This window comes from Mycosarcoma maydis, chromosome 5, assembly GCF_000328475.2.
Source record: "Mycosarcoma maydis chromosome 5, whole genome shotgun sequence".
In the NCBI taxonomy this organism is placed as follows: Eukaryota; Fungi; Basidiomycota; class Ustilaginomycetes; order Ustilaginales; genus Mycosarcoma; species Mycosarcoma maydis.
This window is the reverse complement of record NC_026482.1, coordinates 155,444-176,330: the sequence shown is the minus strand read 5'-3', so window position 1 is coordinate 176,330 and position 20,887 is coordinate 155,444. Positions and strand designations below refer to the sequence as shown.

Below are 20,887 nucleotides of genomic sequence, written 5' to 3'. Positions count from 1 at the left end.
GCTTCATGATTCGTGATTCGTGATTCGTGGCTGTTGGTGTCGTCTTGTTGGTGCGTATGATTCGATTCAAGGCGGCACTATAAAGCGTCCGCTGTTGCTCTAGCTCATTCCCGTCCTGCATACCATAAACCCCTCGCCATCTGCGACTCTTTGAAACATGAACCGATCCACGCTCTACCTGAGCCTCTTGGTGCTCTGTTTCTCTTGCAAACTCGTGCGCGCCGGCGAGTGTTGGAACCAATCCTACTGCGGATACTACCAGAAATGCTGTGCTCAAAATTCCGAGTGAGTCCTCCCGTTGCTCGGCTCTTCCGCACTTGGTCTCTTGGTCCTGCCCGTTCCGAAAATGCGCATACTGAACCATGCTCTGCTCTGTGAATACTCCAGTCAATCCAACACCGTCTGTTACGACCAGCAATGTCCCGGTGGCTGGAGTGAGTTGCGCTAAGTCGCCACCCGCCGTGCGACCTCATGTAGCCGCACGATCAAGCGTGCTTGCTAAAATCAGCCTGACGTGTAGCCATGTCTGCACCACAATGTACGACGACACAGCAGAGTGCAAGTGGAAAACATCCACTTGATCGATCGACGAAACCATCGGTGCCGTCGCATTACAGAGCGACGAGAGACGCGCACAACTAGCAAGGGTGTGTTAGAATATTCGCTCTGAAAACAGACAATGCAATCACGAATCGTGAATGAAAGAACAGCATCACAAGCAATCAGAATGTTGCACTGTCAAGTCGATGTGACAAGCGCGATGCACCTATTACAAACCACGCTCCATGCGTCCCTGCAAGAAGTGGATGTGCGCGACAAACGTTTCGGTGGTGACGGTTGACAAGAGTGCGGTTCTCTGCGCGTACATGCTCTGCTGTATCTGGATTGATCGGTCAAGGCACTGCGTCGAGCCATGATGTTCTTGGTTGGCCGGCTGCACTTGCCCGCGCACGCGAGCAAATATGACGCGCATGGCTGTGCGCTGTGTTGCTCGTTCGCTTCTGACCTTACTAAAACTGTATGTTGAGCGCGGCGTGGCTGAAAGTGCAAGCTTTGCAATGCAGACGATTCGTTTACGTGCGTTACATGCCAGTCTCTCTGATTCGCTCGTTTGCAACGTTCGAGTCCACCTTGTCTCGATCACATCTCATGTGACACCACATCTTTGCTTTAGCCTCGCTTGCCACCGTTTAACACCCCTGCAACTTCCACTGAACCGAATCCTTCGGATCTACCAAGTGCTTCTCCAATTCATGACATCCATCGCAGAATTTGGCTTGATCTCCTTCACATTGCCAGATCTGCCTACCCTTGACCTGAGAGATGGTATCCGCAAAGTGACACGTGACGCCCTCAATGACCGGGAACGGTATCCGCGATAGCCAGCATACGGCTTTGCTGCCACCGACACCGTCCGAGAGGAAGTATTGGTAGGGGAGGTGCGCTACCGAGGCTTGATCGACGCCTCTTTTGTGCGAGGATGCTGCAAACGAGTGTGTCGCGATTAGCAGCAGCAGAATTGAGTGCAGCAGTACGATGCGCAGAAGCATCATTCCAGGTCGCCGTGTTGCGGTGAGTGAAAGCATCGTGCGTATTTGCAATGCACGAACAACGAATCGGTGAGCAAGACGTATCTTCGAAGAAACGTAGCAGGGCAAAGCGTTGGATCTGCGCGTATGAATGTCAGACGCCGTCTCGACTTGGTCGCCACTTGCCTGAACGAATCGGACAAAGTGCGCTTCTCGTTCGGCGCAAACCTATCGAGCGTGCTGGGTGTTGCTTGGTAAAGTCAACAGTCGTCGCGCTGAAGAAATGGTGCCAAACGTTCGCACTTGGCGTATGACGTCTCATGCGAACAGTCGAGTGCACCAAGAGCGTCGAGTGGATGTTGCTCAGGCGACAGAACCGATGAGGTTGACTGTCTTGTTTAGCATCATGTCCCACGCCGTCGATAATTAAGCAGCATGCGACTGGCCCAGCACCACCGAGATCCGAGCAACGAGCACGAACCACGAACCGTGAACCGTTAACGTGCCGTGTGCGCCGTTGCGCCGTTGCGCGGCATATCTTGTGTTAGCTGCAACACCACCTAACAATCCATTTCTGAAAATCACGAAATCGTGAATCACATCACGATCACGAATCACGAATCACGAATCACGAATCACGAATCACGAATCACGAATCACGAATAGGGCAAAGCTGGTTGAGCTCGATTCGTGATTCACGATTAACGATTTCACGATTTGCCACGAGAAATCACAGAACGGCTGAGTGAGCACCAACGTCACCGCGCTTTCTGTGCCCAAACTCAGCACCTGTCAATCACGGCGGCCAAAGCCAACTTGTTCAGGGTCGCAGAGACGAGGGAGCCCCTCTGTCCAAATCGCGAATCCTGAATGCTGCTCAAGCCCTCTGTCTCTCTGTGCATCAGCCCGCGGCTGATCCATGCTGTGTGAAGCAAAGGAAGAGTATATATTCCACCGTCGGGTCAACACCATGACACTGGATCAAACACACATGCTCCATCAAACGACATCTGCAATCACCAAATAGCTGCCACTCAGAAGCTAAAACGAACGAAAATGCCCTTTTCGCTGTTCCGAGCCATCGCTGTGCGACGCACTCGCTTGCTCGCCACCGAGGCTTGTTCCACACGCACCTTCTGCACAGCACCGCTGGTGAGATCAGCAGTGAAACCGGGCAGCGAGAGCGAAGCGACTACGCCTGGTGCTGGTTCGGTAGGTTGGCGCCTTGCCCCGCTTACCTGCCTTGGTTCGCAGTGAGTACTGACGCCTTGCTTTCGTGCGCTACTGCTTGCACATCAACAGACGGAAGAGATCGCCAACAGTCAGGGTGCCTACGACGGCTCACGTACCAACCCCGAGTCCTCGACGAGCAAGATCGAAAGCGAAACCCACGCCAACTTCGACTCGAGTAGCGCCAACAAGGAGGCTTCAGACATGGCGACCAAAGCGCAACACCAGTCCGACCGACGTCCATCCAAACAGGAGCAGTCTCAACCGGATACGTCCCACTTTGGTGCAAGCGGAGCGACCCAAAAAGCCAGAGATGTCCAGCAGTCCAAGTAATCTCCCTGCAAAGCGAGCTCGAACCTCAGACCTCCCTTCTGCGCGCCTACATCTGTCTCGGACTCAATATTGGCAGTTGTCTTCTCAGCCACTTTGACAACGCCAGAGACATGGGCTTTTTGTGGAGACTGTTTTTTTTTTTTTTTGGTTTGGTTTGCGAGATGCGAATACAACCACAGGATTCGAAAAACATAACATGGAGTGGGATGCATAAAACGGACTAAGGGCACCAGCCCGACGTTGGATTTTGATTCTTGAACGAGAAAAAACAGTCTCTGAAGTAAAAGCACACCCTACCACGCAACGCAGTGTGCGCAGAGGGCAAGCAAGATGAGAAGATGAACGGTAGGGAATCCTACGTGCCCGAGTTTGCATCCATGTGTGAAAGAAATTGATGATGAGATTGAGAGAGCGATAGTACCAGAGACCGACAGAATGAAGGCGATTGGTGATTGTGACTGAACGTCTTTTTTGGTGTAGAGTCAGATCAAGGGGATCGATGAGAGACGTGCGAATTGAAGCGGACGAAATTCAGAGCCCGGCCGATGGGTTGCTAGATCAGCTGAAGCAGGGTAGGCTTGGCGAGAGAATCCAAGAGCTTTGCATCGACGTGGACATCCTGGCGAACCACGCTTGTGTGCGAGCACGCTTACTGGCGGGGAGCACCACGGCCGACACCGGCGAAGCGAGGGCGGTACTCGCCTGAGGGGGCGGCGTCCTTCTTGTCGCCAGCGGCGGCACCGTCACGACGACGGTACTCGCTGCGGTCACCACCGTCGCGGTCACCACGGGGAGCGCGGTAGGCGCCATCGCGGCCACCAGCAGGCGCACGAGCAGGGCGAGCGGGACGCTTGTGCGTAGCAGGCACAATCTCGGCGGGCAGGTGCAGGAACTCACGCAGGTACTCAACACCCTCGTCAGTAAGCGTGTAGAAGTACCACTGCCACGAGAACTGCGTGTGCACGTAACCGCGCGAGGTGAGCGACTGAAGAGCCTTGACAACCTCGAGGTTCGGGATCTCGAGCTCAGGGTGCTGAACAGTGAAGTTCTTGGGGGCGACCATAACACCCTCCTTGAAGAGCGAGGCGTAGATCGTCTTGCGGTTCTCCTTGCTGATGATCATTTTGAAGGTGTCGTCAACTGGATACAAAGAAAAGGTGCAATAGTGTGGATGTTTGAGCGTTAGTCGATTGGTACGCTACAAGGTTGCAACGTCGGAAGCCGCCTAGACAAGTCGAAAATGCGTGCATGCGAGCCAGACCAGCAGCAGCGAGAAGCCCGGTTCGTCGATAGCATCTGCACTGTTGATCCTATGTCATTCTGCTTTCGACCCATGTTGCCGAAGCCACCTTATTGATTGTTATGTATCTTGGCGAACAGTCAGTCCTTCCTAGCCCCAACATCGGGTCCTGCTATGTTCACATGCGTGATTGGCCGTGCTATGTCCCGTTAGATGACGTTTCCGCTCCCTTCACTTTCCTAGCAACATCCTTTACACCTTTGCTACATCTTGCGCCTCTCGCATGCTGATTTCAATCCTCCAGCCGGGCTTGCCAAAGCACCGTGACCTGTAATGGTGGTGTAGGGGCTGTGATTGCGGGCGTAGTGTCGTTGCTGCTGGTCATTGGTGTCGATTATATGTACATTTTCTTCTGTAATTCGGTGGGGCATCCTGACGTGGACATCGTGAAGAGTACTTACGTTCTTGATGAATGAGATATGAGTCCTAGAGAAGAGGAAAGGAGGATGATGCAACGATCGCGACGAGCTTGCCAACTTTGGATTCAGAGCGCGAGCCAACTCATGGCTTCACTTTCTTCCACTTGACGCCCACAACTCCAGAACCCGGAGCATCAAGGATGCACAGCGATTTCTTGAGCGAGTCCTGCCATTTCGATAAATCACGTGCATGATTGAAGAAAATTCCCACGTTATGTATTTATGTGCTTGGAATTTATATTCGAGCTAGGCTAATAGACAGTGACCAACAGGACTTTGTAAGTCGAATTATCATCATAGTGTTATTCTAAAAATTTGGAACTTTGTATTCAAATCTAAGATGTCACCATCTACTGCCTTCAAGGCTTAATCAGACCCGCGAGCTTGGGATTTGTCAGTTCGAAGAGAGAAAAGCTAGGGGCGAGAGCGAAATTTAGAGACTGGGTTGCTAGCGCAATTTATGGCTCGTCACGGTTCGGTACAGCAGACAGCGCAGGTCGGTGGGCGAGTCAGCACATTTCGAGGCACAGTTCGGCGCCGGTTGGTGGCAGAGAGGTCTGCAAGTGAACTCAGCCAAGTCTTTGGTGAACAGCAGCAGCAGTAGCAGCGGCAGCGGCAGCGGCAGCAGGCAAGAGCAAGAGCAAGAGCAACAGGAGCGAGTCGCAGTTGAGTGGCTGAACAGGCAGGCCAGTCGACGCTATCGAAAGTGGCTTCGGCATCACCTCCTCCTTCTGCCCTCCATATCGTCAAGGTTACTCAAACACGTAAGCATCTACACCACACCTTCTCTGCCGCATGTTTGAGGCAGTCGCAGTAGTGTTATAGTCAGCAAGCACGCGCGCATTGGTTCGATCGGACGAGACAGCCGAGGCAGCATAGACACCATCAATTCCAGCCAATCCATTCGCATTTAAACCGAGATAGCGAGCAGAATGCCTTTATCGCGACATGGATACCCGGCAACGACCGCATCAGCAGCCCCAATATTGCCTCCTACCTATTCAGCAGCTACCATCAGACACCACGAACATGATTCCTCTACACAGTCGATCCGACACTCGACAATGAGATCTAGTACGGGATGTTTCAAGAGTAAGATAACCAAGCACACATGATGGGGCAGCTGCTACTCCATCGCTCAGCTTCTCAACCACTTCTCGATCTTTGTCGTTCAGAGCAAGCTTCTATGGTTGGCATATTTTCCGGTTGGACCCAAAGAATCTCGACGTAGGGCCTACAAACCCTTTTCTATGGCATCAATTTTTCACCAAGCATCAGCCAGCTAGTCAGCCATTCTTCAACTCGAATTTGCCTGTCACGAGCTTGTCCACCTGACCAACCAATTGCGCGCGCCCTTGCTGTCTAACTACATCTCCCGTCACTATACTTTCCAACAATTATCTGACTCTTTCCTCTTCTACTGGTTGCACTCGAACAGCCCCCCGATAACACACATATTTCAACATGGGTAAGGTTCACGGATCCCTCGCGCGTGCCGGTAAGGTCAAGTCGCAGACCCCCAAGGTCGAGAAGCAAGAGAAGGCCAAGCAGCCCAAGGGCCGTGCCAAGAAGCGTCTTTTGTACACCCGACGGTAAGTTTCCACAGCACAAAGTGATCAGCAAAGAGGGCAAGCAAGGATATCGAGAAATGCAGATACAGACCGACGCCACCTAAGTTACAACAACCGTCAGCAAGGATCCCGCCATGGCAGACGCGGCAAATATTTGGAGTTGAAGCATCGAGGATCGATGTCGACACTTGATCGTGGCGCAATTTTCGGTCAAGGGAAAAAAAGGGATGGCATCAAAGATTGGATGTCAAGATGTCAAGAATGGAAGAATGGAACGAAGTTGAGTGCTTGCAATGTGATGGCGATGGCGCATATTGTCTTTGAACGGTTGCGCGACGCAATCCAGGCTTTAACCCCCCAAGTGCTGGAATGGTTCCTACAATGGGAAGGATGGCATGCTGCCAGCAAGCATCATAACAAATTCTCGGCCGGCACTAGATTGTTGGACAGATCGGAATCCACCCTCGCTCGTCTCACGAAGGGAGTGGCTAGACTCGTCATCCAGCTTCCACGTTTACCGACCTCCTCACTACGACTAGACTCTCGATGTCCTTTTTGCCCTTCTTGTGTCGCGGCACAAATCGTCTCTTTTCGTGGCACTCACACTTTTTTTGCCCACCTCGTGTCGGTCTTTTGGCACATGCACAGATTCGTCAACGTTGTTGCCGGTCCCGGTGGCAAGCGCCGCATGAACCCCAACGGTGAGAAGTAAGGACCTCGCAACTCGTAACTCGGTTCTCTTTCTCATGCTCTCCACATGCAATACCTATCCTAGGGTCTCGGCCCTTGTCACACATGCACACGCACACACACTGTACACTTGCTCTCGGGCCAATACAAAAAAGCAGGAGCACACTTCTGCACCACGTGCTTGCTCTTGACACAACAAGAGACACGCGCGTGTAAGCAAGACCTCCTATCTGTTTCTCATATTTTCACGTCGGGATGTGTTTGATCGAGATAGGCGAGAGAGCAAGGTTGGATGGCAGGGATGGAGTGTAGTGGTGGTTCATTCGGCGATGGCAGGATGAGACTGACTGGTGGAGGAGTGCTTGTCTTGTTGGGATGGCGTTGATGCGGGTGGAGGAGTAGTAGATACTCTGAGACGGTCGAGTCGAGCTTGTAGGTCGTCGTACTGCATCTGTTCTGTCTGTGGTTGTGGGAGTGGCTTGGAGTCGGTGTGCAGCTTGTGCTTTTCTCGTAGTTCATCCTCGCGTTTCTCGGCCTCCAACGCATTGAGTTGGTCGATGAGTTGATCTTGATCTAGGTCCTCGAACTGACTAGATATTGCCATGGCATTGTGCACTTGGTCGTGACGCTCGATTAGCTCACCGAAATCGTCCATGAGCTTGTCTACATTCGCCAACTTGATCTCGTCGCTGTTGAGTACGTGGCGCAACACCTGTTCGCCCGCTCGGAACGCTTTGATCACCTCGACATCTGATTTGGCCTCTTCGATCTTGTCCATCACATGGCGCAAGTTGGAGCGAACCGCTTGGCGAGATTCGAGCTGTTTTTCGAGCGCCTTTCTGCTGTGTAGCAGCGAGAGAGCTTTGCGCTTCTCGCAAGCGTTCAGGGCAGACTTGATTTCAGAGTTGCGATTACGAATTTGATCGTAAAGCGAATTGATTTGAACGTCAAGTTTGCCAAGTGTCTCTTTGACTGTGATAATCGATCGGTCTTCTTGACTGATCGGTTGGACCGCTTCAGTTTGCGTAGATGACAGCTTGACCAGTCCACCTTGCTTCACTACCAGCCTTGGCGAACAATCTCGTGAGAGAAACGTCAAGACCAGCTCAACATCGCGTGCGCTGGGAGCAAACGCAAAAGATTTCCAACAAACCTCGACCAACTTGAGCGTAAACTCATCGCACGTCATCAGACACGCGACGGGGCTGAGAAGCGCTTGGTTAGCGTAGAAGTGCGTCAAGAAGGTGGTGGCAAGACGATGCACTAGCGCAAGCAAGACCCAGTCGCCGCGCTTGGCGCGAAACAGCTGTTGGTCAGCACTATCAGCGTCGTCATCGTCCATGTTGGAGCCGACGACGAGCGAGTACAGCGAAGACGCCGCCCAGCGCGCAGGTGTCAAGATCAGCGTTGAAGCAACACCGCTTGCGGTGGGCATGTACATGCGCATACCGGCACGTGCTGGAGACAGCGACGAAGCAAGAGGAACCGGTGTAGAAGATCTCAGATACGTGGAAAGCGGATAGACAGTATGTTCGCTCTCGAGCTCCGCAATCACGGTACCGAGTCCAAGCGGTCGCCCGACATGCTCGACTGTCCAGCGCGCCTTGGTGGACTCGTCCAGTCGAAACACTGTTCGGTCCACCACGGCAGTCGTACAGCTCGGTCGAGAGTCTGCTTCAGATGGAGTGGATGCATCATGGTCGAACTGTAGACCGCGAAAGGTGACATCCACAAGAACGTCTTTCCACCACTCGACGCTGGCACGATACCCTGCCGGATTAGATCTACGTTGTCGAGACAGATCCGAATATAACGCAGGAAGCGGTGAAGAGGAGGATCGTGCGTCTTGAAACGAGGGGTGAGTGGAGATGTACTTTGATACTCCAGTTTTGCGAGCGGTGGTGTCACTGCTTTGCGCCATGCTTGGCAATCGGATGTGTGTGAGTGGGAACACAGATAAAAGCGAGCACGCCAGCAGTTGGTGGAACACAGAATGTCAGACGACTTGATGGTCTCTCGTACTGCTAGTATGTGATGCAGCTGCGTACAGAGAGGTAGGACGAGATCTGCCAGGGATGTGGACGTCTACGAGGGTTTGCAAGAGATAGTGGAGGATGGGGATGACGGCGTGACTTGTGCGTGCATGTGAGTCAAGAGTGTGAGTGAATCGTGAGTTCAGCCTCGTCGTTGACCGTTGTGAGACGTGAGTGTGGAGGTGTTGGTCTCGCCTTTCGTCGTGCCTGTCTGCACCCGTTGTTTTTTTTTTAGATTTTTCTAGTGACGAGTCGTGAGTGTGAGTGAGTCTGTGAGTAATTCGTGTGTTTCGCCAATCCGAAGCACGAACCTGTCAAGATGTGCCGCTTCGACTGCCGTCACACTACCAACTACCTCGATTGCCATCCGCATCCGTGAGGACCAAGCTAGCTCAACTGTCATTCCTTGTCAGCAGCCATACACGATACAGCGACGTGGGGTAAGCTGTCTGGCGTAACCTTGCGCAATCGTGTCTCTTCGCGCATGTCGGCCACAGCACCAAAACCGGTCTTCTGGAAACCCGGCTCAGCACGTCCTGGTAGCTCGCTGGACCGATCGTCCGAATCCTCGTCGCTACTCGTCACCTCGTCGCCCTCTTCGCATTCGTCTTCGCTGCCGATCCACTCTGCGCGACTATCTATCTTATACGCACTAGAAACCCACCAGATCCTTATCGTCGTCGCGGCCACCGGCTCCGGGAAAACCACCCAACTACCCCAGATCCTTTATCATGCCGGCTACACATCCACCTCTGGCATTATCGCCTGCACACAACCTCGTCGACTCTCAGCCATCAGCATCGCTTCACGTGTCTCGTCCGAACTCAACACACGCCTAGGCACCACGGTCGGCTATACGATCCGATTCGAAGATAACTCGTCTGCCGAAACTAGGATCAAGTACATGACAGCAGGTGCACTGCTTCGAGAGTGTATACGAGACCCGCTTTTGACGAGGTACAGCGTGATAATCGTGGACGAAGCACATGAGAGGCAAGTGCAGAGCGATTTGTTGCTGGGCGTCTTGAAGAAAATTTTGCGAAAGAGGCGTGAGTTGAGGGTGGTAGTGAGTAGTGCAACAATCGATGCGCTCGCTTTCAAGCGTTTTTTCGAGCATGACATTGGCGGAAGCGGTAGCGCTGGAGACGAACCGGAAGAAAAAGTGGCCGTGTTGCAGCTGGATGGAGCCAGCACATTTCCGGTCGAGATAGCCTATCTGAAGCAACCTTGCGATGATTGGATGCTGGAAACGATCGAAACAATATGGCGAATCCACCTGGCCGAACCGCAAGGTGACATCCTAGCCTTCGTCACGGCAAGACACGAGATCGACTTGGCACTCCAACACCTTTCCGACCGACAACTCGATCTGCCACCTTCGGCTCTCAAGATGAATTTACTTGCGCTGCACGCAGGGCTCTCCATGGACGAACAAAACGCCATCTTTGCACGCCCTCTGTCGCCTCACACGACGCGCAAAGTGGTGATTGCGACCAACATCGCCGAAGCTAGTATCACACTCGACGGTATCGTCTACGTCGTTGACTGTGGGCTTGTCAAGGTCCGGAGCGCGGGCTCGCATGGGTCTTGTGTGGACTCTTTATGGCTCGAACCGATCAGTCGAGCGAGTGCGACGCAACGCGCCGGTCGAGCTGGTCGGACAGCCGCAGGCAAGTGTTTTAGACTGTACACTGAGGAGTACTTCCTCACGTCGATGCGCGAAACGACGCTACCAGAGTTGTATCGAGTCGATCTTTCGGCGACTGTGCTGCTGTTGAAATCGTTGGGGATCGACGATCTGGTCAAATTCGACTGGCTGCCACCTGCGCCGCGCGTCACGTCGCTTGCATCCGCTCTATCCAGTCTGCACTCGTTAAGAGCTCTGGACGACCACGCTCGACTCACTATAGTCGGAGCGTGGATGGGCGAGCTACCTCTGGCTCCACATCTAGCGCGTATACTGATCGCTTCTGCGCAGCCGGAATTCGCATGTGCTCAAGAAATGCTCTCGATCCTAGCCATGCTGACTGTCACCGATCCATTCTTCGCACGCGATTCTGTCGAGACGCAGCTGAGCGTGCGAAACTTTGCTGCACAAGAAGGCGACTTTCTCACGCTGCTCAACATCCTCACTGGCTTCATGCAGAACGGAAGCAGCAAGAAATGGGCCACCAAAAACAGGCTAGCATTCACCGTGTTACATCGTGCACTCAACATCCGATCGCAACTGTCGCGCTTCCTCGTCCGTTTTTCCTCGCATCCGCTCGGAATCACGTTGAACCCTACGTCGTCCGTCTTAGACCACCCCACAGCACGAGAATCCATCACAAAATGCCTCTGCACAGGCCTCTACGCAAACCTAGCAAGATACAACGCTGCCACCATGTCCTACACGTCCACCTCGGCACACCAACTACACGTCCACCCTTCCAGCGTCCTTTTCAACAGACAACCCCAACAGGGCAAGTTCTGGATCATCTTCTCTCACGCCGAACAACACCATAGTGCACAGCAAGACAAAGTGTACATAAGAGATCTCGGCGTATTGGACGAGCTCGAATGGCTGACTGACAGCGTACCTGGTGCATACACGGTCGAAACTAGATGCGGTCGAGATGCACAGACTCGCCTACCTACCAGCAACAATCGAGAGTCCCCGTAGATCCACCCTACGATTCACCCATCATCAGCGAACCATGCCTGCCTTCTACATAGCCTGGAATAGTCACGTCTGTATTGCATGTCACACGCCAACAATATCGACCTTGACGGCTGTATACAGATCCACGCCGAACTCAGCCTCGGTATCAGGCTGAAGCGTAGATGCAACCAACGTGTAACATCCCTGTTGCAGCCTGACCTTCTCGATAGCTGCTCCACATACGAGATCCGTATACGCACCACTACTCGCAACCTGTTCCCAGCACCTCGCCTCATCAAGGACAAATAGCGCAAGCTGGATATACGGTCGAACCGGATCGGTCGAGCGCACCGCCTCGACCTTGATCCTCGCGACCAAGTCGGTCAGCCCCGGCCTGTCGATCGTGAATCGCCAGGCGGGATTCTCAAAATACGCCTTGTTTGCGCGAGACCCACACGCATTCAAGCCGCGCTTCCAGGATGACACCAGACGCCGGTGAAACATGCCAGCCCCCTCTTGTGCGATCCACTTCAACTGGATCGGGCGAGTGCTTTCAACACGCAGATCAAAGTCGTCTTGCATGCCAGCTTCGAACGTCGATGCGATCAGTGTATAGGTGCCCGGCCGAAGCACTGCGCCCGGAGCACCTGGACGTGACGTGCAGCAAAGCGCCAAGCCGTGGTGGTACATTCCACTGCTGAGTACTACATCTCCCTCGGTGAGGTGTGTAACACGTCCCGTTCCAGCGCCCGGATACGCCAGCAGCACCTGGACCGGGATCCGCCGGTCCGAGGACTCGAGCATCACCTGCAGTTGCACTTCGCCCGGCCCAGCAGGTACCACCAATGAGTACTGTGGGTTACTCATGAACGAGCCCAGAGTGGCATTGCCCCCTGCAGTGCGTGCGGTCCAGGCACCACTGACCGAGTCACAGTAGGGCAACCGGGTACGCAGCTCCGACAGCTCCATCGAATAGCGAGAAAAGACCGAGAGTGTGTAGTTGACGTCCCTGTGTGTATCCTTGGTTTGGACAGCAGTCGATGAAGGTGTCGCATCAGCTTCGTTCCGGCGCGACACAACGACGGTGAAGCTGCATTGCCCCTTTGTTTGCTTACTGCCGGTATCGGACGAGCTTGGCTGCATCGACGTATTGTCACGGGGAAAAGAGGGCTTGAGACGGACAAGGCAGTGTGTTCCGTCGACGTAGGCACCTTTGTGCTTGGCTTTGCGCAGGAGAAGAGCCGAAGTCGAAGCCAGCTGTGCGGTTTCCGAGGTTTGTTGATCTTCTTGAAACGCATGTATCGCAATATACTCTGCAGGAGTCTCTTCTGCACTCTGTTGCGACCCGTCTGCGCTGCGCTGAATCGGTTGCGTGTTGGTAATGTGACGAGTGAGTAGGAGCCATACTTCAGCAGCGGGATCTGTACTGCTTGTAGAAATGCTCGGTGGAGCGGTGACAGACAATCTGAAATGCGGATCTGCTTGCTTGGAGCCCAGCGCAGACGAAGCCGAAGCGCTACCCCGCCAGCTCGAGTGTACAGTGACGTTGTTGCTGAACAATTTGGGGTCCCAATTCAGAAACAGCGAGTCAAAATGACTGCAAAAGTCGTCCCATGAGAGTGTGAAGGTCAATGAATTTTCATCTAGCTCACCAGCCTCTTGCAATCTCACATGGCCAAGCCGCGCCACGAGCGAGGAATTGCAGGAGGCAGAATCGGCATAGATGCGCCGCTCTTCTTCTGTCGAGATGGCAATCGCTGGCCGGATACCAGCTGCTGTGCGCCAAGGATTCATCAGCTTGACGTAGCGGCGACTACCATGGGTGCGCACATCGAGGATTGCATAGTTATGGCTCGAGATAAGGCCCGAATCAAGCGTGATGGTGGCTAGTGAGTCCTCCGACATGGATTCACCGCTGCGCTGCTTGCGAGGCGGTGCTTTTCCTGTGCCAGCTGTAGCCATACATTGACCAGCATTCCAAGCGGTGTGGAACCTGGTCCACGATCTTTCGCGTTGGAAGCCGGCGTGTCGTAGAAAGATGTGTTCTGGCAACCAGCTTGTAAGAGCGTACAGATCGATGCTACCGTTGGATCCAGCGAATTCGTAGCCGCCCATGACTTGGAGGTAAGCTTTCTCGAGCAGAGCTGGCCAAACAGCATGGCCATCACGCGAGCTTGCGCACATGAGGCGCTGCTTGTGTGCATTCGATTTACTTGATGTTGCCGCAGTTGCAGTTGCAGTTGTGGTCGGTTGTGAAATAGGGCAAGCGGCTGGATAATAAGGGAGATGGTCATCGATCAATACGACACGTGGTGTACCGTTGATGTGCAGCTTGACGTGATACTGGCCATTTGCACTGGGTCGGATGCGTCCGGATGAGTCTTGCGGGTATAGTGCTGATGTTGCCAAGTTCCCTCCAAAGATGCGATCGTGCTGTGCAGCAGCCTCGAGGGCAGCTACGAACGAGCAATCGGTGACAATATCCTGAACAATATCACACCCACTTAGCTTGGTGGACCAGCATTGGTCTTCGCCGGCATTCAGCCAAGATGGCCGTCGATAGAGTGCACCTTGGCGGATCTGGTTGGATGATAATGGTGGCTGTGCATCCTGAGTGAATGTCGACCTATTTGTGTTCTGAAGCTGAGCAGGGGGACCCTTCCATATGGGGTATCGGAGGCCGTTGATGAGAGACGAGCTGACAAGGACGCTGGATTGCTCTTCATGACTCAAAGCATCACGGTCGACCGGCCGAAGGTGCTTGCATGTGGCCTTTATCTTTTCGGCTCGCGCCATGACCCTGGTAGCCATCTGCTTTAGATGTTGACGGGATTGAGCGGTACATGTACCTGACAAGCCATCGGCGGCTGGCGGGCTGGATGTGCTCAGCGCCGTACCGCGCGTCAGAGATGGCGCTATGGCGGAATCATGATGATGATTGGTGGAGGGAAAGTTTCCGAGCAGCCAGACAAAGAGCTGTCCCGCGCGCACGTAGAGCTCGAATGCTTCCGAGTAATTGCGGGCGAGTTCGGCCTTGGTGGCTCGTTGTGCTTGGTCCTGTGCGTGTTTGAGCTTGGCGTTCCAATCGGCCTGTGTGATGGGAGCGCTCATGTCACGGCGCAGATAGCTACGAGAGCAGATGTATAGTAAGGCAACGTGCTTTGCTCGTACGACTGACAAAGAGAAGCAGATCAAGTCCTGCGTGCGGATGGGAAGTGGACGTGACGGAAGAGGTCAAGGTGCAAAGGTGGACCCCTACAGAAATCAGAAATGGGATACGGTGGTGATGATGAATAGAGGATGTGCCGTCAAGAGATGGTGCAAAACGAGGCTGTTGGTGGAAAGGTGCCAAGACAAAAGTCGTGAGTGCTATGAAAGTCGAAACGACTTGGCACAAAAGTCGTGAGTGTGAGTCGTGAGTCGTGAGTGTGACAGCTGTGACTTGAGTGTTGGTCCAGCTACAGCTACACACACGTGATAGTCACGAGTCTCTGTGTTGGCTGCGAGCCTTACGTTCGGCGAATTGATCGCGTCCCTTTCAGGGTTCAATCGTGAATCACGAATATCCGCACCAGCATTCACGATTGCGATTCACTCTGCCACTCAACTTGGCGCCGCAGCTTGGAAGCTCATCAATCACGAATATAATCACGAATCAGCTCACATGTCACACGCCGTGTAGTGTGTACCGGCCATAGTCAGCCAGAAGGTGTAGTGTGTTTGCATTCATCCATGCTTTCACTCTAGGCGGATTTGGAAACGTGCGCAAGAAAAGCGTGTTCGAGCGCCTCGTTTGGCTTTATGCGTTTGGCAGGATCCAGCTCTAGGCAGCGTTCCAAGAAATCTACAAAAAGATGCGACATCTTTAGCTCATCCGGCTGGAGCAGCTTGAGCGTATCGGCGGACAGCAAACGCGAGCGCAGATCCGAGGTGGGCTTGTGCAGCATCACTTTGCGCACGACATTCAGGCCTGTATTCTTGTCTGGCTCGATCGACAAGAACGCGTTAGCATCGTCAAAGTGCTGTTCGCCAAACTGACTCTTGCGGATCTGCTTGGTGGTAAAGCGACCACGCACCTGCTGCATCAAAAGGAGCATATGATTGTTGGTTCTGCCAGGAAACAGGATCTTGCCGGTAGCCAGCTCGTAGAGCGTGCAGCCAACTGACCATACGTCGATCGAGCCGTCGTACGCCTGCCCAAGGATGACTTCAGGAGCACGATAGAAGCGAGAGACGAGGTAAGGGGTGATCTCCATCTCGCTGAGCAACGAAGCGGAACCAAGATCGCAGAGCTTGAGCGAAGTTTTGTTGTCGTTGACCAATACGTTGTCAGGCTTGATATCGGCGTGGATGACCGACTGCTTGGCAAGGTGCGAAAGCGCCAGAAAGAGCTGGTGCGCGTACGTTCGTACTGCCTGTAGGTTGAGACCAACGTCGCGACCGTATCTGCGCACAAGTTCGCGCAAGTTCATGCCGAGCGATTCAAAGACCATGCATAGATGGCCCTTGTAGTCAAAATGTCGCTCCAGACGAACCAGATGCTTGCGGTCGTCCGGGTCGGAATGGTTCAAGTCTCGCAGGATGCTGAGCTCCTTGAGTCCAGCCTTGTACATGCTCTCCTGCGCCCTGATGATCTTGATGGCCACTTGACGTGCATTGTCGCGCAGATCGCGTGCACGCACAACGGATGCAAACATGCCTTTGCCTAGCAGCGCAAAGATCTGGTAGCGCTCATCTAGCGTTTCACCCAAGATGGTGCGTAGATAGCCATCGCTGTCGTCCCAGTTGCTGGAAATGTTTGCGCCGCTTGTGTCCGCCAAATTCGGCAAGGGCAAGGCTGTGGCGCTGATGGATGGAGGTTCAGTCGAGTTGACGCGCTTGAGAATGCGAACAAAATTTGTCGTTTTCTTATTTGCAACAGACTCGTTGGCATTGTCATGGTCCGACAAGGCAAACATGTCGAGCTCGTCATCATCTTGGTCGTCGGTGATTTCCACCTTTTCATAGTGGTGGTCGTGCTCGGTTGCTTGGAAGCGCGCTTGGTCCTTGGAGTGTCGCCGCTGTTCGAGACGAGCGAGCTCTTGTTGACGATCAGCATCAGGTTCGAGCTCGGCGGCAGAGGCGTGTTCCGAGCTGGTGTCGTTATGGGCAGCGTTGATGCTCTTGACCAGAAACAAGGTTGCTTGGTCGTTGGGCTTCAACGAGACGCTTTGAGGGGCGCTCGAAGTTGCTTGTGGAGAAGTGGGTGCCGAATCGGCAATGTTGTCGTCAGGCGGTGATGTGATGTGTGAGCTGCTGAATTTGGCTAGAATGGCCTGGCGACGTTTGCGCCTCTGCTCCAACACTCTTCGTGCCTTTTCTTGGGGGTCTATTCCGGCATCATACTCTTCAATCCAGCTATCTAGATGAGAAGCTACATGGTCTTGATGCGTGGACACGTTCGTGGTGGAAGTGACAAATGCCTGAGTGGGAGCATGTGCGTGAGGATCAGACCGTAACCGTTTCTGGTGTGGCTCACCAGAGGGCGAGGCTGTAGGGCAGCTACGAGTGGGGCGAATCACATGACGGCCTGCAAGCGAGTGAGAGGAGCTTGACGCCTGATGGCAGTTGGGCATGACAGCGCGTGAGAGAAGGATGAGCAGGAACAGCAATGGAGCAAAGCGGAGGTCAAAATGGCATGTCAAGTCAGTGGGCTAGTTCGGCGACACGCCGCAGCTCAAAAGTAGCAGAGCAGATAGAGGCTTGCCTTGGGTAGAAGCCCGCTATGGGTGGTTTTAGGCCAACGTCGGAAGATGCGAAGCCCAAAGTCAGGCAAAGAGAAATCGATGGTGGTCATAAAGATCGACAGAACCGACAAATCGACAACCCTGAATCCTGAATAATCCTGAATCACGAATCACGAATTCACGTTTGCACTTTTTGGCTGCGTTGCACTCTCCACTCAGACTCACGACTCTCACAACTATCCGACTCAGGGTCCGATTCGCCGAAAAATCAACACGCAAATCGTGAATCAAGCAAGAATCACGAATCTCGATCTTTTGTAAATATCACGAACTTCTCCACATCCGTCCAGTCACCAGTCAAGAACTGGTGGGTGGATCGCGCAAGAATCCGATCAAGTCGTAAGTGAATCACGAATAATATCGACAAGCACTCGTGACTTGGATTGACACCAAACGTGGCCGACAGGGTTCAACGCTCGGGATCAATTCAACCGGCACGTTGCCGAACAACGTCTGTCACTAGAACCATCCGACCAGCTTCGGCTCTTGTTCGGACGTCTTGATTCGAGCTTAAGCTTGGCTGAACAAGACCTCGTCCTTCTACCTAGTTCAACTCGTCATTAACCCTCGATGCACCGATACAGATGATGGCGCGTTTTTTTTGATTGCATGTTTGCAAAACCACAGCTCCCCAGATCCGCTTACCCACTTTGATGATTGTGTGTACTATCATGGCGCTTATGACAGTTATGAGTGACTGTCTCTCCGGTCAGAACGAACCTGATGCAACATTCGCTTCATCGATTCAGGATGGGAGTGCTCAAGGCGGCGATTCGTGATTCTTGATTTGTATTTGTGGCTCCGATTCAATATAACTTTATCTACAGTTACCGTACGCTCAACACGCAAGTTTCGGTCGAATTTGAATCAGAAATCGTGAATTATTTGCCCTCAAGCCCTAATCGACCCCGATCTAGCCCCTCGTTTCGGCGCCCGCCACCGACTCATTCACGAGTTGGAGAAACTTGGACGATTCCAATTGCGATAGTCGTTGGGCACCCATTTTGGAATATCGATTTCGCCCGATTTCGATGGAATTTCGTCTCGACACAGCCTGACAGTCGTGAGTTGAGTGCAAACAGAACAGCAAAGCACAGCAAACACAGCAAAGCGTGTGCCGTCGATAAGCACTTAGAAACTCGACTCAGCCTTCTGCCCTGAACCTCCACGCCGCGCTTCATGTAAGCCCCTTACACGGCACTAGACCAGTCTCGCACTTCCCCACCGAACCCTGAGCCTCGCTTTCTCCGTGCCGCTCCGTGCGCCGCCTCTTGTCCCACGCCCGTCTGTCGCACCTCTGCCGTTGCCCGCACAATCTCTATATAAATCCGCACACGCTCAGCCGTGACCTCGACTCGTCCTGCTCACCATCATCGCTACCAGACAACCCATTCCCTTATTTGGCCCATCACATACGCTCAACTACATCCATCTCTTCATCATACAATCACATTCCATTCGCTTCATCACCCTTTCCGCTGTTACCAGTAAGTACCGGCCATCTGTCCATCCGCTCGCCACCTATATGCTCCTCCATGCACCTTGCCTGCAGGGTCTCTTTGTACGCGCCCTTGTCGGCCAATCATCGCGTCCCGCTCTTGTGGTTTCCTACGTTGCTATGAACAATCATGCTGACCTCTTTCCGACAATTCACACCAATTTGTACTCTATGTAATTACAGGCCATGCAAATCTTTGTCAAGACTCTGACCGGCAAGACGATCACCCTTGAGGTGGAGTCTTCCGACACAATCGACAATGTCAAGGCCAAGATCCAGGACAAGGAGGGTATCCCTCCTGACCAGCAGCGTCTCATCTTTGCTGGTAAGCAGCTTGAAGACGGCCGCACGCTCTCGGACTACAACATCCAGAAGGAGTCGACACTTCACCTTGTGTTGCGACTTCGTGGTGGTATGCAGATCTTTGTCAAGACTCTGACCGGCAAGACGATCACCCTTGAGGTGGAGTCTTCCGACACAATCGACAATGTCAAGGCCAAGATCCAGGACAAGGAGGGTATCCCCCCTGACCAGCAGCGTCTCATCTTTGCTGGTAAGCAGCTTGAAGACGGCCGAACGCTCTCGGACTACAACATCCAGAAGGAGTCGACACTTCACCTTGTGTTGCGACTTCGCGGTGGTATGCAGATCTTTGTCAAGACTCTGACCGGCAAGACGATCACCCTTGAGGTGGAGTCTTCCGACACAATCGACAATGTCAAGGCCAAGATCCAGGACAAGGAGGGTATCCCCCCTGACCAGCAGCGTCTCATCTTTGCTGGTAAGCAGCTTGAAGACGGCCGAACGCTCTCGGACTACAACATCCAGAAGGAGTCGACACTTCACCTTGTGTTGCGACTTCGTGGTGGTATGCAGATCTTTGTCAAGACTCTGACCGGCAAGACGATCACCCTTGAGGTGGAGTCTTCCGACACAATCGACAATGTCAAGGCCAAGATCCAGGACAAGGAGGGTATCCCCCCTGACCAGCAGCGTCTCATCTTCGCTGGTAAGCAGCTTGAAGACGGCCGCACGCTCTCGGACTACAACATCCAGAAGGAGTCGACACATTCACCTTGTGTTGCGACTCCGTGGCGGCAAGTAAGTGTTTGTTATGCTACTCTTCTGGGCAGGATGGTCCACACGATCAATACAAGTCTATCCCTGTGCCGGCTGTCTGTGAGTCATGAGCGGGCTCTAGTACGCGTTTGAACGTAAGGTTTGTGGTCAGCAGCTGAATTCAGGTTTGTGAGAGAGCAGGTGGCAAGACGGCCGAACGCTGGCGGTTTACAACATCCAGAAGGAGTCGACACTTCACCTTGTGTTGCGACTTCGCGGTGGTATGCAGATCTTTGTCAAGACTCTGACCGGCAAGACGATCACCCTTGAGGTGGAGTCTTCCGACACAATCGACAATGTCAAGGCCAAGATCCAGGACAAGGAGGGTATCCCCCCTGACCAGCAGCGTCTCATCTTTGCTGGTAAGCAGCTTGAAGACGGCCGAACGCTCTCGGACTACAACATCCAGAAGGAGTCGACACTTCACCTTGTGTTGCGACTTCGTGGTGGTATGCAGATCTTTGTCAAGACTCTGACCGGCAAGACGATCACCCTTGAGGTGGAGTCTTCCGACACAATCGACAACGTCAAGGCCAAGATCCAGGACAAGGAGGGTATCCCCCCTGACCAGCAGCGTCTCATCTTCGCTGGTAAGCAGCTTGAAGACGGCCGCACGCTCTCGGACTACAACATCCAGAAGGAGTCGACACTTCACCTTGTGTTGCGACTCCGTGGCGGCAAGTAAGTGTTGTTATGCTACGCTTCTGTTTAGGTTGGTCCACACGATCAATACAAGTC

At 53.4% G+C, this 20,887-nt stretch overlaps 9 protein-coding genes across 9 annotated transcripts; 4 read left to right on the top strand and 5 right to left on the bottom strand.

Annotated features, from left to right (window-relative positions):
• Window positions 1-1,190: 1,190 nt before the first annotated feature.
• Window positions 1,191-1,586, bottom strand: UMAG_11915 (uncharacterized protein; the record flags this gene model as incomplete). Its single annotated transcript, XM_011390593.1, has 1 exon — window positions 1,191-1,586. The coding sequence occupies one exon, from the start codon at window positions 1,584-1,586 to the stop codon at window positions 1,191-1,193; it is 396 nt and encodes a 131-aa protein (XP_011388895.1).
• A 999-nt stretch (window positions 1,587-2,585) lies between these two features.
• UMAG_02080 (uncharacterized protein) lies at window positions 2,586-3,092 on the top strand (the record flags this gene model as incomplete). The annotated part of the gene is made up of 2 exons (XM_011390152.1): window positions 2,586-2,741; window positions 2,832-3,092. The coding sequence occupies 2 exons, from the start codon at window positions 2,586-2,588 to the stop codon at window positions 3,090-3,092; spliced, it is 417 nt and encodes a 138-aa protein (XP_011388454.1).
• Window positions 3,093-3,741: 649 nt separating this feature from the next.
• Window positions 3,742-4,215, bottom strand: UMAG_02079 (40S ribosomal protein eS10; the record flags this gene model as incomplete). Its single annotated transcript, XM_011390151.1, has 1 exon — window positions 3,742-4,215. The coding sequence occupies one exon, from the start codon at window positions 4,213-4,215 to the stop codon at window positions 3,742-3,744; it is 474 nt and encodes a 157-aa protein (XP_011388453.1).
• A 2,060-nt stretch (window positions 4,216-6,275) lies between these two features.
• Window positions 6,276-7,094, top strand: UMAG_11914 (40S ribosomal protein eS30; the record flags this gene model as incomplete). Its single annotated transcript, XM_011390592.1, has 2 exons — window positions 6,276-6,403; window positions 7,031-7,094. The coding sequence occupies 2 exons, from the start codon at window positions 6,276-6,278 to the stop codon at window positions 7,092-7,094; spliced, it is 192 nt and encodes a 63-aa protein (XP_011388894.1).
• A 297-nt stretch (window positions 7,095-7,391) lies between these two features.
• On the bottom strand, window positions 7,392-8,993 carry UMAG_02077 (uncharacterized protein; the record flags this gene model as incomplete). Its single annotated transcript, XM_011390150.1, has 1 exon — window positions 7,392-8,993. One exon carries the CDS (start codon window positions 8,991-8,993, stop codon window positions 7,392-7,394), a length of 1,602 nt encoding a protein of 533 aa, XP_011388452.1.
• Window positions 8,994-9,589: 596 nt separating this feature from the next.
• On the top strand, window positions 9,590-11,767 carry UMAG_11913 (uncharacterized protein; the record flags this gene model as incomplete). The annotated part of the gene is made up of 1 exon (XM_011390591.1): window positions 9,590-11,767. The coding sequence occupies one exon, from the start codon at window positions 9,590-9,592 to the stop codon at window positions 11,765-11,767; it is 2,178 nt and encodes a 725-aa protein (XP_011388893.1).
• Window positions 11,768-11,848: 81 nt separating this feature from the next.
• Window positions 11,849-14,857, bottom strand: UMAG_02075 (uncharacterized protein; the record flags this gene model as incomplete). Its single annotated transcript, XM_011390149.1, has 1 exon — window positions 11,849-14,857. The coding sequence occupies one exon, from the start codon at window positions 14,855-14,857 to the stop codon at window positions 11,849-11,851; it is 3,009 nt and encodes a 1,002-aa protein (XP_011388451.1).
• A 632-nt stretch (window positions 14,858-15,489) lies between these two features.
• UMAG_11912 (uncharacterized protein) lies at window positions 15,490-17,582 on the bottom strand (the record flags this gene model as incomplete). Its single annotated transcript, XM_011390590.1, has 2 exons — window positions 15,490-17,343; window positions 17,493-17,582. 2 exons carry the CDS (start codon window positions 17,580-17,582, stop codon window positions 15,490-15,492), a joined length of 1,944 nt encoding a protein of 647 aa, XP_011388892.1.
• Window positions 17,583-19,216: 1,634 nt separating this feature from the next.
• On the top strand, window positions 19,217-20,834 carry UMAG_11911 (putative ubiquitin; the record flags this gene model as incomplete). The annotated part of the gene is made up of 2 exons (XM_011390589.1): window positions 19,217-20,092; window positions 20,337-20,834. 2 exons carry the CDS (start codon window positions 19,217-19,219, stop codon window positions 20,832-20,834), a joined length of 1,374 nt encoding a protein of 457 aa, XP_011388891.1.
• Window positions 20,835-20,887: the final 53 nt, after the last annotated feature.